This window comes from Acanthisitta chloris, unplaced genomic scaffold (genome assembly GCF_000695815.1).
Source record: "Acanthisitta chloris isolate BGI_N310 unplaced genomic scaffold, ASM69581v1 scaffold5069, whole genome shotgun sequence".
NCBI lineage: Eukaryota > Metazoa > Chordata > Aves > Passeriformes > Acanthisittidae > Acanthisitta > Acanthisitta chloris.
Genome location: NW_008691929.1, coordinates 55,853 through 72,723, shown reverse-complemented (window position 1 = coordinate 72,723; position 16,871 = coordinate 55,853). Strand labels below are relative to the sequence as shown.

Below are 16,871 nucleotides of genomic sequence, written 5' to 3'. Positions count from 1 at the left end.
CCAAAGTTTCCACATCCTCATCTGGTCCCTGAGTACAGGGCCGATCCGCTCTTCTCCCTGCAGGATGCTTATCCCTGAGGACTTTGTCTCAAGGAGGGCTTGGTCTCTGTGGAGAAGCTGTCACCCTGCCTGACCCCTTGTCCTTGGTGGTGACAAGGTGACCCTGCCGTGCCTGAGCCCTCTGGCTGGGGCTGGGTGGGCTGGACTCCTTCCCATCCCAGACCAGGAGCCCAAAGGAGTTTGGGCACCCCCTTCCTTGCTGAGGTGCAAAGGGGCACATTGGGCTGTGATTCCTGTCCCCTGTAGCCATGGACAAACGCTGATTGGGTGCCAGCCCTGTGGCAGCAGAGCCCGGCGCCTCCATGCCTGGAGCTCTGCAAAGGGAGAGGTGAAGGGGTTCAGGCAGAGTGATTCAGCATGTCCCTGTGTTGGGACAGCTGGAGCAGCTCCAGGCTCCTCACCCTCTCCTCCCTCCGCAGGCTTCTGGCGCCAGGCTACACAGAGACACATTACACCATGGATGGACAACCCGTGACGGTGACCCCCAACCACACGGTGGGTGCTGGGGGACAGGTGTAGCTCATCCCTGTTTTCCAGGGTGCTTTGGCACTTGGGGTGAAGCCAAATCCCCACCGGTGTGGGGCAGGGAGTTTTCCCTGGCAGCATCCCCGGCGCCTGTGGCAGGAGGAATGCAGCAGCACGCGGCTCCTGTATCTCTTGGCCTCGGTACAGCACCTCGGGAAATAAACACAGGCAGCACCAGGCCCTCCCCGATGTCCCCCACCGGCCTTTTGTCACCCTTCCAGAGCGCCGAGCCGGGCGCTGGGCTGTCTGTGTCCTGGGCTGAACTCCAGCTCCTGGCTCCGTCCCTCCCGTCCTGGTGCAGAAGGACACTGCTCCCCTGACTGAGACATGGAGAATGGGTGTTGTTTTGGGAGCAGCACACAGGGTGTGTTGCTGCCCAGCCCGGCGTGGGGGTCTCTAAAGGAGGTCTCCATCTCCTCTCTCCAGGACCACTGCTACTACCATGGCCACGTCCACGGCTACCGAGGCTCCTGGATTGTCCTCAGCACCTGCTCGGGAATACGGTATGGAGACATGCAGGGCAGGGAGGGTGTGGGGCTGAAAAACAGGGGGATGGATCCACTGCTCCTTCCTCTCTGCAGGGATCCCCTTTGGGGACCCCCTGGAGCAATATTGATGCTCTTGCAGCCCAGGTCTAAATGCTTCACAGGGCTGATTTTTCTGTGACTCCCATCCTTCACCCAACCCTGGGAGAGGGCAGGCGGGGTGAGGGAGAGGCCATTTTTCTGGCAGCATGAGCTGCTTTTGGGAAAATTCATCTCTGGAGGAGGGAAGACCCCGCACCCCACAGTGGGTACACCAGAACGGAGCTTCGTTCCTGTGATCTAACAGGCACAGGGCTTTAATGCCAAGGGTATAATAGCTCATGGGGCTGTTTGGACAGAGACCTCCACCTCTTGTTCCTGCTCCCACCTCAGGTATGGACCAGGCTGAGGTGCTATGAGTTTGTGGGGCCTCAGGGACTGAGGGAGACAGAGTGGAAGCACCACAGGAGCCATCAGGGGCTGTTCTCCATTCCCAGGGGCCTCATAGTGCTGAGCAACAATGCCAGCTACTACCTGAAACCCCTGGGGACCCCCGAGCCAGGGCACCACGTCATCCACCGAGCAGAGCACTTGCCCATCCGAGGTGGGACCTGTGGCCACGGAGATGATTTTGGGAGCACTATTGCTGACGTTGCTCAGCTCTTCCAGCCGGTGCACCAACGGGTAAATCCATCCCGGGGTCCTGTGCTCAGGGAGGGGCAGAAGGCTGGGAGTGGGGCTGTCTGCACCGTGTGGAAGGGTGCCCATCACCCTGCCATCTGGCCAGGGTTGTGCAGGCAGATGGCACCTGAGGGGGCTCTGTGGGCAGGTTATCTTGGTCTGAAGTTGATTGTGAGACCTCAAAGGAAGGACATGTGGGTTGGGTACCAGTGCTGTTTCCTGTGGTGTGGAACATGACGTTGTAGCCACCTTGTCCTTGTCACCTTGTGCCTCAGTTTCCCCTCTCAGTTGTCCCTCCTGAGCAGCTCTGTGGTGTCTGGGAAGATGCCCAGAGCCATGGGCTGCCCTCTCTTTCACTTTTCTGAGCCTTGTGTCTGTCTTGCAGGTAAGGAGAGATGCCTGGAGAACCATGAAGTACATGGAGCTCTTCATCGTTGCCGATCACACACTGGTGAGTGCTGTGGGGGACAAAACCTGGTCTCCTGCCAAAAACCAGGACCCCTTTCTGTCTTCATTTATGCTTGTCCTCTGGTGATCCTTCCCCAACCCTGTCTGTCTGCAGTACAGGAACCAGAACCTCAACCTGGGCCACACCAAGCAACGGCTTGTGGAGATCGCAAACTATGTGGACAAGGTAATGGCTGGTGACAGGGACCTGCCAGGCCCTTCTGACCAGCTCCATCATTCCCAGTGCCTGTGAGAGCACCTGAACTTGGCACGAGCCTTGTGGTGGCCCTCAGGAACTGTTCCTGTGTCACTAGGGCTAGGAATCTTAGCATTATGGAATTATTAAGGTTGGGAAAGACCTCTAAGTCCATTGAGTCCAACAATTCCCTCAGCACTGCCAAGGCCACCACTAACCCATGTCCCCAGGTGCCACATCTTCACATCTGATAAATACCTCAAGGGAGAGTGACTCCACCACTGCCCTGGGCAGCCTATGCCAGGGCTTGACCACCCATCAAGGAATTTAGGAGTTTAGATGCACGTAGTGGAAATTGCTTTTGCCACCCATTGGCTGAGCTGCAGCAGCAGCTCACAAGGAGGGACATGTTTAGGCATTGTCAACTGATGGATGTCATTGTGCCACCCTGACTGGTTCCTGTGCCCACCCCTGTGCCTGTAGAGCCCATGCTTGTAGGTGGATTTGGGACAAATGTGCCTCCAAGTCACCCAGCTGGAGGCAAACATGGGGACTCACCAGCTGAAATGCCATGGCAGGGATGGATGTCCAGTGAATTCCAGACCCTGTCCCCTCCATCCGTTCCCTCCTTGCAGTTTTACAGGCTGCTGAATATCAAGGTGGCCCTGATAGGCCTGGAGGTGTGGACAGAGCGGGACCAGTGTGCTGTCACCAGTGATGCCAATGCCACTCTCTGGGCCTTCCTGCAGTGGAAGAAATCACTGAGGTCACGGAAGAAGCACGACAATGCCCAACTGCTGACGTGAGCATCCTCTTGGACCTGGGGACACTGGGGCAGGGGGCTCCCAGCTCAAACTGAGGTCTCCAAACCACACTGGGGTGCTAACTCCTGCTCCCTTCTCCTTTCTGGGCAGAGGGAAGACGTTTGGAGGGACAACCATTGGCATGGCCCCACTGGAGGGGATGTGCAGCGTGGATAACTCTGGAGGTGTCAGCGTGGTAAGAGGGGCATGGAGGTCCCCACTGCTCCTCCCAGGCTGGAGAACCCCATTGCTACCCTGACTTGCTGAGGTTCTTCATGGGTTTGGAGGACCATCCATCTGGGGTTGGTCCTGGGATGCTGCTGAGAGTGCGCAATGATGCTGATAGCCCCTTACCCCTCTCAGATATTAGCTAAGGGGAGTGAGAAGGAGCTAGTTGAAAGGTCTCCCACCCGATGCGCACCCTCAGCTTCTAGCTAACAGTGGTGTTGGCATCTCCTGTGATGCTTCTGCCCCTCATATTGAAGAGCCCTTGCTTTTCTCTCTGGTTTTGTGGGGTCATCTCTCCCAGATCACTCTTCTCCTGATTGTGGCCCTGGTCATGGTGGTGGAGGCCCTGATGACCTGTGGTCTCTAGGCAGGGTGATGGTGGGCACTCAGATTTCTGGTTTTTTTGGGATGCGTCTTCCAAGGTCTCAGGCTTTCAGCTCCATCAAAAGAACTTCCCAACAGTCCCATGAAAGACTTCTAGAAGACCAAACCGCAATTCTGTCATCTTCCAACCCTTTCTCTGTCCTTCACGTGGGATCCAGTAGCAGTCCCAGGGATGTGTGGCCCCTCCATCACCCCAGCAACATTCCCTGCTACAGGATCACCTCTCTACATTGCCCCTGCCTGCCATACTGACACATCCCTTCTCCCTGTGCAGGACCATGCGGAGCAGCCCGTCGGAGCCGCTGCCACTATGGCCCATGAAATTGGCCATAATTTTGGCATGGTCCATGACAGCAAAGGCTGCTGTGTGGTGTCATGGCAGCAGCCACTGGGTAAGTGGGAGTGGGATGTGGGTGGGGTGGGCAGTGGGGAGGGGTCTTGGCACCTCTGCCATGGAGCCAGGCTACGAGAGCTGGCAGTATTCAGCTTGGGGAAGAGAAGGCTCCAGGGAGACCTCAGGACACCTTCCAGTGCCTAAAGGAGCTCTAAGAGAACTGCAGAGGGACGTGGGATATGGGCCTGGAGGGACAGGACAAGGGGGAATGGCTTCCCACTGCCAGAGGGCAGGGTTAGATGGAATATTGGGAAGGAATTCTTGGCTGTGAGGCTGGTGAGGCACTGGCACAGGTTGCCTAGAGAAGCTGTGGCTGCTCTGTCCCTGGGAGTGTTCCAGGCCAGGTTGGATGGGGCTTGGAACCACCTGTCATGGCATGGCAGGGACTTGGAGCTAGATGGTCTTTAAGATCCCTTCCAACCCAACCCATTCTGTGACTCTTGATTCCATGGAGTGAGCACATCCCAAGGCCTGGGCCTTGGAGTTGGAAGGACCGGTGGTCTCTGAGGGGCAGCAGAGTGGTTGCAGCAGCCCCAAAATAGCTAAGGATGGAAGTAAATGGATGTTATCTGACAGACACATCACAGGAATCCAAGGCATTTTCGTGTGCTATCCCACACCTCATCACAACAGAATTGTTGTAAGACTGGAGGGCCAAGGAGTGCCTAGTCTCTCTGTTATGCAAATGAGGGCTCAAGGCACTGCCGGGCTGTGGTGGGATGAGCTCACATCCCTCATCCCAGACTGGATGCAGGATGCTCAGGAGTGTTAGGTATTAATTTTCATGCTCTCTGGAATCCATCCAGGCTTTGTTTTCCTTTGCTTTTACCCTTTAATTCAGTCCAAAACTGTATGACATTCATCTGATTGGTGCCACTTGCAATCCTCCTTTTGGGTCTTCCATCTCCTGAGACTACAGTCATCCTAGATATCCCTGCACTGCAGAAAAGCAGCTTGATTCCCTCTTACTTGAATCCATCTGCTCTTAGTAAAGGACAATGAAACCGCATGGTGTCATTCCAGGGTGTCCCCAGGCTGTTCCCTCTTGGCTCTCAGGGCTGTCAGACACCTGTCCTGATCCCAAGGGGTTCACCCTCTGCCTAGGTGGATTGTGGTGGGAAAAAGCATATTTTTGACCATCGTTAACCTTCCCCTATTTGCACATTCCTGTATATTTTGTATACTTTCATGTATATTTACTTGCTTCCCCCCTCACAACTTGCAGGCACTTACACCTTTCTCTGCAGCTCAAGAGATTTCCTCCAGACTTATATAATTCTATAAAAACTCCTCTGTGTCATCTTGAAAATGAGATGTCCTAATATGAAATAAAACTATTTTTCAGCCTTAGGAAGAACTGAAACTATTACTAAGAAGGAGGAAATGCCTCCTTCTTCTTTGTAAATTGCACAAAAACCCCACAAACTTTGCAAAATTACGGAAGAACATGCTCAGAGCTTCTCTAGAAAATCACTTTCTCTCTTAGGAGAAAGACCAGCTGGGTTGTTGGAGAAATTACTTTACACATTTTATGTTCTGATTTACTTATGTTTTTTGCTCCTGTATGAGTTTTTGCTGTTTCTTTTCCATATTTCTTTAATTTTTAAATGATTTTCAGCCATCTCAGCCCTGAACTGGAGTTTCCTGTCAGTGGTTCAGTGAAATCAGACACATCTTTAGCTGACATGCTGAGCAGAAGGGCACTGCAGATGTGGCAACCTGCTGTGTGGTTAGCACAGAGGTGTCTGTGGTGTCCCAGGTGCAGAGGAATGAGGCAGAGGTGACATCTGCACCAGCATTGAGCTGACAGAGCCTGCATGCATGGGTGCTTCTGTATGTTGAGGTTCACACCATGGGGGTCTCCAGTCTCCAAGAGGTTTCACGCTGGAGGGTTGATGCTCTAGGCATGAAGGACAGCAGCTCTGCCTGTCCCCTCATCCCATTCCTGAGAATTTTGGGTGTTCCTTGGTTGTTAGTCTGGTGCTCATTCATGAGAGTTGGGGTGGGAGATGCTCATGTACTCACTGAACAGTCTTTCTGCTCTTGAAAGAGCTTGTGCTGGTTTGTCCATATCCTCAATTCCCAGTTCTGACTGATTTTCCACTTTCTCATGGTCTTGATTACCGTTTTCCCCTCCCTCCCTCCCTCGCTCCCTCTCTGTCCCCTGCACAGACACCCCTTCCCTCGGGTGTTCAGCTCCTGCAGCAAGAGGCAGCTGGAGAGCTACTTCCAGAAGGGAGGTGGCATGTGTCTCTTCAACCTGCCTGACACCAAGGACCTGGTGGTGGGACGGAAGTGTGGCAATGGCTTTCGAGAGGAAGGAGAAGACTGTGACTGTGGGGAGGTGGAGGTACAAGCTGGGCACTGCATTGCTTTCTTACAGAAGCTTTTGCAGCTCAGCTCAGCTGCAGGGTGGCAGGATGTGGACCATGTGGAGGGGGGCGTTTCTAAGGGAAGGGGGTTTGCTGGTCACCAGAGGGAGTCCATCCCAAGAATTCCTCCCATTCCACCTTCCTGAATCCATTTAACCTGGTCCTGGCTTTTTGCTAGACTTTTCCCTAGAGTCCTTAGGTCTTGTTCATCCCCTCTGTGCTTCAGTTTCCCTGTTAGTAAAATGAGAAGAGCAATGCTGTGGTTTTTTAAGAGTTGGAGAAGGGATGGAATCACTGACCAGGGTGTTGTCTTCTACTTCTCCACCTCACGCAGGAGTGCACCAATCCGTGCTGCAACGCTCACAACTGCACACTGAAGGAGGGGGCCCAGTGTGCCCATGGTGACTGCTGCCAGAACTGCAAGGTAAGACCCCACTGTGCCCCCCACCATGCCCCCACCATGCCCACGGGCTGAGAAGGGAGATATGGCCCTGCTGTTTCCTCTGGACTCATGTGCTGCACATCCATATGGTCAAAGTGCTGCACACCCATAATCTCAGACTTCCCTGGTGCCAAGTGAGGAGGGTTATGTGTAAACTTGTGTCTGCAGCAGCACCATAGAATGGGTTGGGTTGGAAGGGACCTTAAAGATCATCTCATTCCAACCACCTGCCATGACCAGGGACACCATCCACTAGACCAAGCCCCATCCCACCTGTCCTTGAACACTTCCAGAGATGGATCAGCCACACCTTCTCTGGGAAATCTGTGCCAGTGCCTCACCACTCTCACAGGGAACAATTTCTTCCTGATATCTCATCTAACCTTGCCCTCTGGCAGTGGGAAGCCATTCCCCTTTGTCCTGGCACCCCATGCCTTTGTCAAAAGTCACTCTCCACGAGAATCTCTGCTGGCTGCTTTATGGCTGAGGTCCAACCCAGGATTTGTCTCCATACCTTGACAGCCCCATATAGTCCCACAGGGGACATTACAGATGATTCATGGCCCCAAACCGTGCCAGGTGACAGCAGCAATTCTGCCTTGGTCCCTTGGCTCAGTGCTGATGTTTCTCTCTCCTGTGGCAGCTGAAGGTGGCTGGGACGATGTGCAGGGAAGCAGCAGGATCCTGTGACCTCCCTGAATATTGCACAGGTGCCTCACCCTACTGCCCAGCCAACGTGTACCTACTGGATGGCTCCTCCTGTGCCTATGGAGAGGCTTACTGCAACAATGGGATGTGCATGACCCACCACCAGCAGTGTGTCCAGCTCTGGGGACCAGGTGAGTCCCACCAGCCTCAGTCCTGCCTCTTTCCCAACCCTTTCCAGAGCAGGATCCACACTGGGTATCAGCCCTGAGTCCGATGTGGGGTTGCCTGCCCATGAGGTTGGAGGGTACTGGATGGAGGGGCACTGGAGCAGTTTACTCAGAGAATCTGTGATGCCCCATGCCTGGAAGAGTTCAAGGTCAGTTTGGATGGGGCTTGGAGCAACCTGGTCTATTGGAAGGTGTCCTTTGCTATGACGGGGGAGTCAATGAGATGTTTTTTAAGGTCCCTTCCAGCCTAAACCGTTCTGTGTTTCTATGACTAAAATCTTCCACAAGACCCCAGAGAAGAGGGAATTTCCTCCCTCTCATGCTGTTTTTGGCCTAGTACCTGCGGCAGTAGCTCTTCACGAGACTTTTCCATGGTGTTTTCTCTATGACCATCCAGCTGCTGCTCCTGCTCTCGAAATTTCCCCCCACTGCCTACTTTCCCCACCCCACACAGGACCTTTTCTTCCTCCCTGCAGGTGCCTGGCCAGCCCCAGATGCCTGTTTCCAGGATGTGAACATGGCTGGAAACACCTATGGCAACTGTGGCAAAGACAGCCAAGGGCGCTACGTCAAGTGTGACAAGAGGTGGGTGCAGTGCCCCATCTCCTCCTCCTGCATCTCCAGCCACCCAGCTGTCCACCATTGCAAAGGGACTAGGAGAGTCCTACCTCAACCTCCTGGCATCAGCCCTTGGTTCAGCCCCATTTTTTGGACCCAAGGAAGCCACCAGGTCCTTCCTGGGCTCTGTCTTCATCACTGCTGTGAGGTTGGACTTGATGATCTTGAAGGTCTTTTCCGACCTAAGTGATTCTGTGATTCTGTTGTCTCACCATGCAGCACCTCCCAGGCCAGCTTGATGGAACAATCAAAGACAGCAGCAATGGAGAATGCTGTTTAGGGACCATGTGCTCTCCAGTATTCCCAGTTAAACCAGGGATGTTAGAGGTCCCCTATGCCTGTTCCCTCCAGCACTTCTCCTTGCTGTCCACGATTTATCCAAGTCCTTTCTGAGCTGTGCCTCTCCATCACCACCCAATGTGGCCATAAATTCAGAGGAGGTGTGGGAGGATGGGGCAGGGAGGGTGAGGTGACCTGTACCCCTACCTCCCACCCTCACCTCGTCTGTGCCTGTTCTCAGGGATGCCATGTGTGGCAAAATCCAGTGCCAGAGCTCAGCTAAGAAGCCCCAAGGGACCAACACTGTCTCCATCGACACTACCATCCGCTTCAACGGGCGCGAGGTGAAGTGCCGTGGCACCTACATGTACACTGCGAAGGATGACGAGGAAGACCTCTCTGACCCTGGGCTGGTGATGACAGGGACAAAATGTGGAGATGGGATGGTGAGTGCCTCTTCCTAGGGCTGGGATTCCTGCGGGAGGTCAGAGGAGGGCCACAGAGTTGATAATAGGATTGTAGCATCTCCCATACGAAGACAGGCTGAGGAGGCTGAGGTTGTTCAGCCTAGTGACCTCAGAGCAACTTTCCAGGATCTGAAGGGGCACAGGGAAGCTGGAGAGGGACTCTTGGTTAGGAATTGTAGTGACAGGACAAGGAGTAATGGGGATAAATTGAAAGAGGGGAAATTTAAGTTAGATATTAGGAAGAAGTTTTTCCCTGTGTGGTGAGACACTGGCACAGGCTGCCCAGGGAGACTGTGGCTGCCCCAACCCTGGCAGTGTTCCCAGCCAGGTTGGATAAATGCTTGAGCAACCTGCTCTGGTGGGAGGTGTCTCTCTCCATGGCAGGGAGGGTTGAGACCAAATGATCTCTAAGGTCTGTTTCAACCCCTTAATACTCTGTGAATCTCCTTGGCTCTTATCCAGCTCCAATGTGGACATTGGCTCTTCTCTGTGTTACAGCTGGGCCACAGGACATGGTTTCCTCCATGTGTGCAGACATTGCCTTGATGACATCTCAGCTGGAGCATTTCTAGACATCAGTAGATATTTGTAGGCCACCACATTTGTCTCAACTGGAACATTTCTAGACATCAGCAGATGCTCATGTTTAGACAATGAAACTCTCTCTGGCCTCCATGCTGCTTTTCTCATTTGATTCATAGTGTAACAACCCCAACAAGAATTGCCCCAGGACTTGATGGATGAGGCTTCCTCCTATGAAGAAATTGTTTCCCTGTTAGGAGTCAACATGACAAATCCAGTGCTAGGTGAACATTAGGCTCTTTTGCCGCCTCATTTCCAAGTACTTTCAAGGGAGTCAGTTGAGCTGTAAAAGGGCAGAAGCCTGGTGGAGAACACAGTAACAGGGATGTGTGCCAGAGAGTTGGCTGCAGAGCTGTAGCCTGTGCTGTTCGGTGTTTTAATTGTGAAATTTTCATCCCAGTTTGGGATGGAAGGCCAAAATGTTGACATTTTCATGAGGAAGGATGGCTGGGGTTGAAATCCGGCATTGTTTTTTTTGGCTGGTGCCCACATTTGAGGGCCAGATGGGAAATGGTTTCTCCAGGAGCTGCCAGGTGGGCTGTCTGGGGAGGAGAGCTGGCAGTGGTAGTGGTTGGTCTCTGCTGAGCTGTCCTGGATAGTGGAATGGCAGAGATTTCCTAGGCTGTGCTGAAAATTGGAGTGAAATCCATTTGCCTGGAATAATGGGATTTAACCAACCTGCCTTTTCCAACAGGCAACATCCTTCCAGAGAACCTCCATCTGTGAAGCCACAAGATCGCTGTCTCCCCTCTCTAGAGGCTTTCTCTAACCTCAGCTACTTGGCTTTCTCTCAGGTTTGCAAGGATCGCCGGTGCCAGAATGCCTCCCTTTTTGAGCTGGAAAAGTGTGTTTCCCGGTGCAATGGCCATGGGGTGAGTTACTGCCCAAGACCTCCAGAAAGCTCCTGAGATGAGGCACAGATATTTAAGCCAAACCAAGTGTCTCCCACAGGGATGAGCCCTGTAACACAAAGGATTTCTGCCTTTCGTAACTGCCTCATTCATCAGCTACAGGTGAGGCTGAGCTTGGATCTTTGCTTACTCATATCCAAGTGAGAGGAATAAGTTCATTCATGATGTAAGGAACATCTGCAAAATTTGGAGAGTGTTTGGAGCTCAGAGCAGGTGTCTGTTCCCCTCTGAGAGCAAAGCAGGAATTAGGAAGACAACTGGGACTGCAAAAAGGCAGGGAAATGGTTCAGTGAATAGAAAGAGACACTGTTGTCCAAAACTTGAAGGCTACAAAGGTTTGACCTCTGTGGAATGCAGGGCGGTGACAGATGAGGCAACAGCAAACTGCTGTCGGAGATCTGCTGGATTATGTAGAGAAATACAATAAGTAAAACACCCAGATTTACCTTTTTGGTCTGCTCAGCATTGTTAAAGCTCTTCAGAGAGCTGGGGGTGTCCAGCCTGGAGAAGAGAAGGCTTCAGGGAAACTTTAGAGCCCCTTCCAGTGCATAAAGGAGCTCTAAGAGAACTGGGGTATGTGTACTTTCTACAAGAGCATACAGGGATAGGACCAGGGGGATGGTTTGAAACTAAAAGAGGAGAGATTTAGTTTTGATATTAGGTATTGATATTCTTTACTCAAGGGGTGGTGAGATAGTGGCACAGGTTGCCCAGAGAAGCTGTGGCTGCCCCATCCCTAGAAGTGTTCCAGGCCAGGTTGGATGGGACTTGGAGCAACCTGGTGTAGTGGAAGGTGTCTCTGCCCAAGACAGGGTGGTGAAACAAGATGATCTTTAAGGTCCCTTCCAACTCAGGGCATTCTGTGGTTCTGTGATGTTCAAGAGGTGAATATTGGCTGGGGTAAAACTCCTCCAGCCAGACACTTGTCACTGGCCTTCTGCTCTCATCCCATTATTTCCTCACATCCCTCGTGGTCTCCAACCTTCTTTCTCTCTCTTCAGGTCTGCAACAGCAATAAGAACTGCCACTGTGATGCTGGCTGGGCTCCCCCCTACTGTGAGAAGCCAGGCTTGGGTGGGAGTGTGGACAGTGGCCCTGTGCAGCGTGACAGTGAGTCACAACTTCTCATTCAGTGCCTTGAGATGCTGGTGGGGCTGGAGTGATGCCATGAGAGGGGGAAATGGGATGATAAACCTGCTGTCAGCTCTGCTCCCAGAGGTTCTGGGTTGCATCTGTTGAGGTAGACTCAGTCTGTGTCCAACTCTGGCTGCTTGGTGGTCACCCATTCCCACCAGAGGCCACTGGATGGTCCTTGCTCCCTTTTTGGAGGTGTGCCCAGCAGTGATGTCTCTAACTTGGTTGGGGATGGGCATTAATGTTTCCATCCAGTGAGGCCAGAGGCTGGTAACAGTCCCAGTCCCTCACTCATGTCTGTGCTCTCCCTGCTAGATCACAAAGTCATTTTGATAGCCCTCCTGGTCATCCTCCTGTTCTTCCTACCGGCCCTGATGATGAGCATCTACTATTGGTACCGTCGGGAGAACTCCCTCCTGAATAAATGGATAAAGGAGATGAGGAAGAGGATCCGGGAGGCATACAGGTGGGTGATGCATCCTAAATCCCCTCTCTCTTGAGAACCCCGTGAGACCCTGAAACCTTGTTTCATCCAGCCTGGTCTGAATGGTTCTGGGGGAGCTGGTGGGGCACAGGGTCTGTTTCAAACTGGTATGAGACATGGTTTGAGATTTGAAGAGGTCTCTCCTGGGAAAATCTGAGACTCTCAGCTCTTCCCCAACTAGAGGAACAACTAAAAGGACCATCCTAGGGAGTGATGATGAAGGTGGCTGGTACCAAGGAGCTTTCTCACCACCTGCTTCTAGCAGGCTGAAAGAGCTCCAACAGTTCTAAGAACCACTGAATTTTGATATTCCCATTATTTCCCCTCCCAGTACAGGTACAGACACACCATCCTCCTTCCCCTCTCAGAGCACCTGCAATAACTTCAGAGAAAAACCCAGAACCAACCAACCAACCCCCTGCATTACCCTTATTACCTCGACAGACTCTCACCCCTGCTCACCCAGCAGTGCAAGGCTGTCTGTTAGTGATCTGTTACCACAGACAGGATGTCACTGATGTGCAGCATTTCAGGAACAGCTGTTGCAAATGTGGTTCCTTTGTTTTTCCATCTGGTACTGACATTTGTAATCCTGGGCAGGAGTAAATCCATCAGTCGGAAGTCAACCAGTGGCCGTCCCAAAGCTGCTTTCACCTTGAGAAACATCTCCACCTCCAGCCACACTAATAAAGTAAGTGATAACTCACCTGCCAAATTTGTTTTCTCTCCCTGGGGTGTGATACCTGTGAGGGATCATATCTACCTCCAGCAGCTGGGCAAGCAACTGATGCTCCATGCTGGTTTTGCACTGTCTACACTGAGCCTGTGGTTGCTAGTACCCATTGCTTCTAAAAGTGAGTCTCTTGAGATCTACCTGCTCAAGAAAGGCCCTGATGATTGCCAGGAGCCTCCATTGGGACATTGCCCATGTGGAAAAAGGTGATCATAGTCCATGGGTGAGTATTTTCCTATGGCTATGAGCCCAAAATTCAAAAAAAGGTGTGCTTTGGCTTTGTAGTTTGATTTGTGGTGTCCTCCTGTTCTTCCATCTTGGGTCATGGCTCCAGAAGATTTAGTTATTCCCTCATTTTTCAGAAGTTGTTTTATGTGCCTTGTAGTATAATTCAGTAAATTTTAAACTTTTGACCTTCTCATGGTGCTTTATTTCAACATTAGGACTACATTTAGGAAGACTTCAGATTTTTTGAGCACAGCCACAGTGTCTGTGAGCAGGGCAGAGTGGATGATGACTCCCATCTGGTGGAAATATGGTGTGGATTCATAGTTTCATAGAATTTTAAGGGGTTGGTATGGACCTTAGAGATCATCTAGTTCCAACCCCCTGCCCTGGGCAGGGACACCTCCCACCAGACATGGTTGCTCAAGGCTTTATCCAACCTGGAATGAACACTGCCAGGGTTGGGGCATCCACAACCTCCCTAGGCAACCTGTGCCAGTGTCTCACCTCACTCACAGGAGGAAACTTCTTCCTAATATCTACTTTAAATTTCCCCTCTTTGAATTTATCCCCATTACGCCTTGTCTTATCACTCCAGTTCCTAACAAAGAGTCCCTCTCCAGCTTCCTTGTAGCCCCTTCAGACACTGGAAGGTTGATATGAGCATGGATTCACCAAAGCTGACCCTGCTCTGGATCTTTGAGCCCAGCACTTTTCTCATCCCTGTGTCCTCTCATATGGTCAGTGAGGAGTAAACACAGAATCATTTAGGTTGGAAAAGACCTTTAAGGTCTTCCAAGTCCACCCATGGGTACTGCCAGGTGCACCACTAAACATGTTCAGTTTCTGGGTGAGATGGTAGAAGTGGTGGTCCCAGAAAGTGGAATAAATATCCTGCACTCCTGCACCTCCCTAGAACTCAGTCCTCAAGGGGAGACTTGATTTTTAGTACCTAGAAAAACATCTAAGGATTTTCTCCATACTTCGGCTCTTCTCATCTCAGCAGGCAGCACGGACTGCGTTCCTCCCCAAATCTGGTGTTCACCAGCCTGGCTCTCAGCCTGTCAACATCGTCCACCCTCTTCGTCCTGCTCCCCACTCCATCCCTCCACGCCCCAGAGACCCCAGGCCTGCCAGGCCACCTCCACCAGTCAGCAAGTCACCCATGATCCCCACCAAAAGTGTCATCTCCCAGGCTAAGCTCCCACCTCCAAAGAAACCTCTTCCTTGCAGCCCTGTGAGGACCCCGCTGGTGAGTGTTACTGGTTGGCTGTGCTTTCCTTCCAGGTTCAAATTCCCTGGGTTTTGGATGGTTTGGGGTTGGACTCTATAAAGGAGCTGTCACACCATCCAAAGAGATGGACCTGTTGCAACAGTGAAGAAAAGTCATTAGATAATGAGAGTATTTTAAGGTAGTTTGGGTGTTCTTTCATGCTTTGCAGCTTCTCAGCTCTGCAGTGAGGGAGGGAGGTTTGCAGGAGGACATTGGATGCTCCTCTAAGGGTGTTTTATCTCCCCATACACTCTGTGATCCCAGGTGGTCCCAAAGCACCAGCCCCCACGTCGGCCACTTCCTGGAAGTCCCCTTCTGGCCAAAGAGCTGCCTCCTGCACATGGACAGACCCTGCTGGTCATGGTCCCTCCTACCAACTTCAAGGTGTCGGGTACAAGTGCCACGAGCCACCCCATGAGGCCCTTAAAGTGAGTTGTGAGAGGAGTTGAGTGCCTCCCATCATGGCTGAGGTCCTGTAGGTGGACACTGTGGGGTCTTGTGGGTCACATCTTTGTAGGACATCCCAATGGTCTGCAGCCACATTGGCCAAAATTGGCCAATGGTGATCAAGGCTGGGTCTTGTAAGGTCCTGGGTTAAGGGAGATGCCCTCTTTTGGGGGTGCACGTGGATCCCAGAGCATGGAGGGAGCTGCTGGTGTTCTGCTGGGGGACAGTGAAGTGAAGGGGTGGACATTGATGCTCTCTTTCATCTTTCCTCCCTGCAGACCGATGCCACCTCAAAGGTGAGTAAAGGACATCATGTAGACCCATGGGGACTACTTGGTGGGGAGTGGCCTTCGGTTAGGCACTGGGCTGGGAACTAGGTTGGAAGAGACCTTTAAGATCATCAAGTCCAACTCTCTCTAGAATCATAGAATGAATATTTGGAGACTGGGGATTAAATATCCACCTTCCCAGAGGTTCCTAGATGAGCAGGACATAGTCCCTCTAGAGACCCCAGCAACAGCAGGATTGGGCACCTGTGTCCAAGGGAATGAAGCACATGGTTTTCCAGTTTAGAGCTGGGAGATCGAGTCCTTTACAATATCACCACTACTTCAAGCTCTTACTGTACTGCTGAATCCTCTGGAGATGGGTCAGTGGAACCTCAACGGATTGTACTTGCATCCACTGCTGCTAGCCAGGCTCATGGGACATATCCAGCCATGGAGAGATAGCACCATCCTGGGCTGAAGTTGTCCCCCATCCCCAGACAGTTTGCTTTGACTCTCTTACACTACTTTGGGTTATTAGGCCTTTGTGGTTGACACCACAAAGAGTCTAAATATGCCCCAAAATGTCTCAGTGTTAGTCAATCTCTGTAGTCCCTCTCTCCTAGTAAATAAACAAGGGATGTTCCATGATTCCAAAAGAGAACGGCTTGGCACATCCTGACAGTCAAACTCATCTCCCTTCTCCAAACTGTATGGTTTTGTCTCTGCTGCCCACCAAGAGCAGCCCTGGAGAGGGACTTTGGATAGGGACACAAGCAGTGGCTTCCCACTGCGAGAAGGCAGGGTTAGATGGGATACTGGGAGGGAATTGTTGGCTGTGAGGGTGGTGAGGCACTGGCTCAGGCTGCCCAGAGAAGTTGTGGCTCGTCTCTCTGCCCTGAGCTATGGAAGGTTGGGTGTGCTAGAGGTCGTGGATGCTTGATCTTTGCACTCAAATGAGTTGTGTCTTTCTCTGCTCACTCTAGGCCAGTCCCAGCCATCAAAGTCCAATCAACCTCCTTCTCCTCAAAGAAGTGACAATCCAAGGACATCTGAGCCCATCCTTCCTGAGCTGGCTCTCCTGATTTGCACTGCTGCAGGCCACAGGGGTCTTTTATTCCTCTCATTTTATTTGTCTTTTGATACCAGAGGACTATTTTTATATGACAGAATATGTATTCAGCACAAAAACTGTAGTGGTGGGGGGAGGAGAAGGGAAATTGGTACTATGACTTAACTAAGGGTTAGGATTGGTTGGAGATGGGGTTTCAATGATGGAGACTCCACCACAGCTCCTGGCATTGCTTCCTGGCCAATTTACCTCCCAGCTTTAGTTTCTTCTTGACATTGCACATGGACTGGGATGGACTGACTTGGGAGGCAAGTGAACATCCAACACTGATGAAAGATGCTGGTAAGAGTGTAATATCCTTCTAGCTACCTCCTCCTTCTCCTCCAGGCCTGTGAGGCCTCCCACCACCCAGTGCCACCAGAGCTCAATGCTGGGCATTGTCTCCAGGG

General features: G+C 52.0%; 1 protein-coding gene across 1 annotated transcript in view; it reads left to right on the top strand.

The window, feature by feature from the left end:
- Window positions 1-16,486, top strand: part of LOC103809587 (disintegrin and metalloproteinase domain-containing protein 33-like) — a gene marked incomplete at its 5' end in the record, with an annotated part of 25,997 nt that extends 9,511 nt beyond the window's left edge. Inside the window, 22 exon segments of the mRNA XM_009082427.1 lie at window positions 480-555; window positions 1,012-1,088; window positions 1,607-1,793; window positions 2,176-2,241; window positions 2,353-2,424; window positions 3,069-3,235; window positions 3,348-3,432; window positions 4,123-4,216; window positions 4,219-4,240; window positions 6,415-6,592; window positions 6,949-7,038; window positions 7,700-7,895; window positions 8,408-8,516; window positions 9,070-9,274; window positions 10,672-10,749; window positions 11,790-11,898; window positions 12,238-12,388; window positions 13,007-13,097; window positions 14,371-14,616; window positions 14,902-15,065; window positions 15,363-15,380; window positions 16,337-16,486. Coding sequence (XP_009080675.1) covers window positions 480-555; window positions 1,012-1,088; window positions 1,607-1,793; window positions 2,176-2,241; window positions 2,353-2,424; window positions 3,069-3,235; window positions 3,348-3,432; window positions 4,123-4,216; window positions 4,219-4,240; window positions 6,415-6,592; window positions 6,949-7,038; window positions 7,700-7,895; window positions 8,408-8,516; window positions 9,070-9,274; window positions 10,672-10,749; window positions 11,790-11,898; window positions 12,238-12,388; window positions 13,007-13,097; window positions 14,371-14,616; window positions 14,902-15,065; window positions 15,363-15,380; window positions 16,337-16,388 — 2,533 coding nt within the window.
- Window positions 16,487-16,871: the final 385 nt, after the last annotated feature.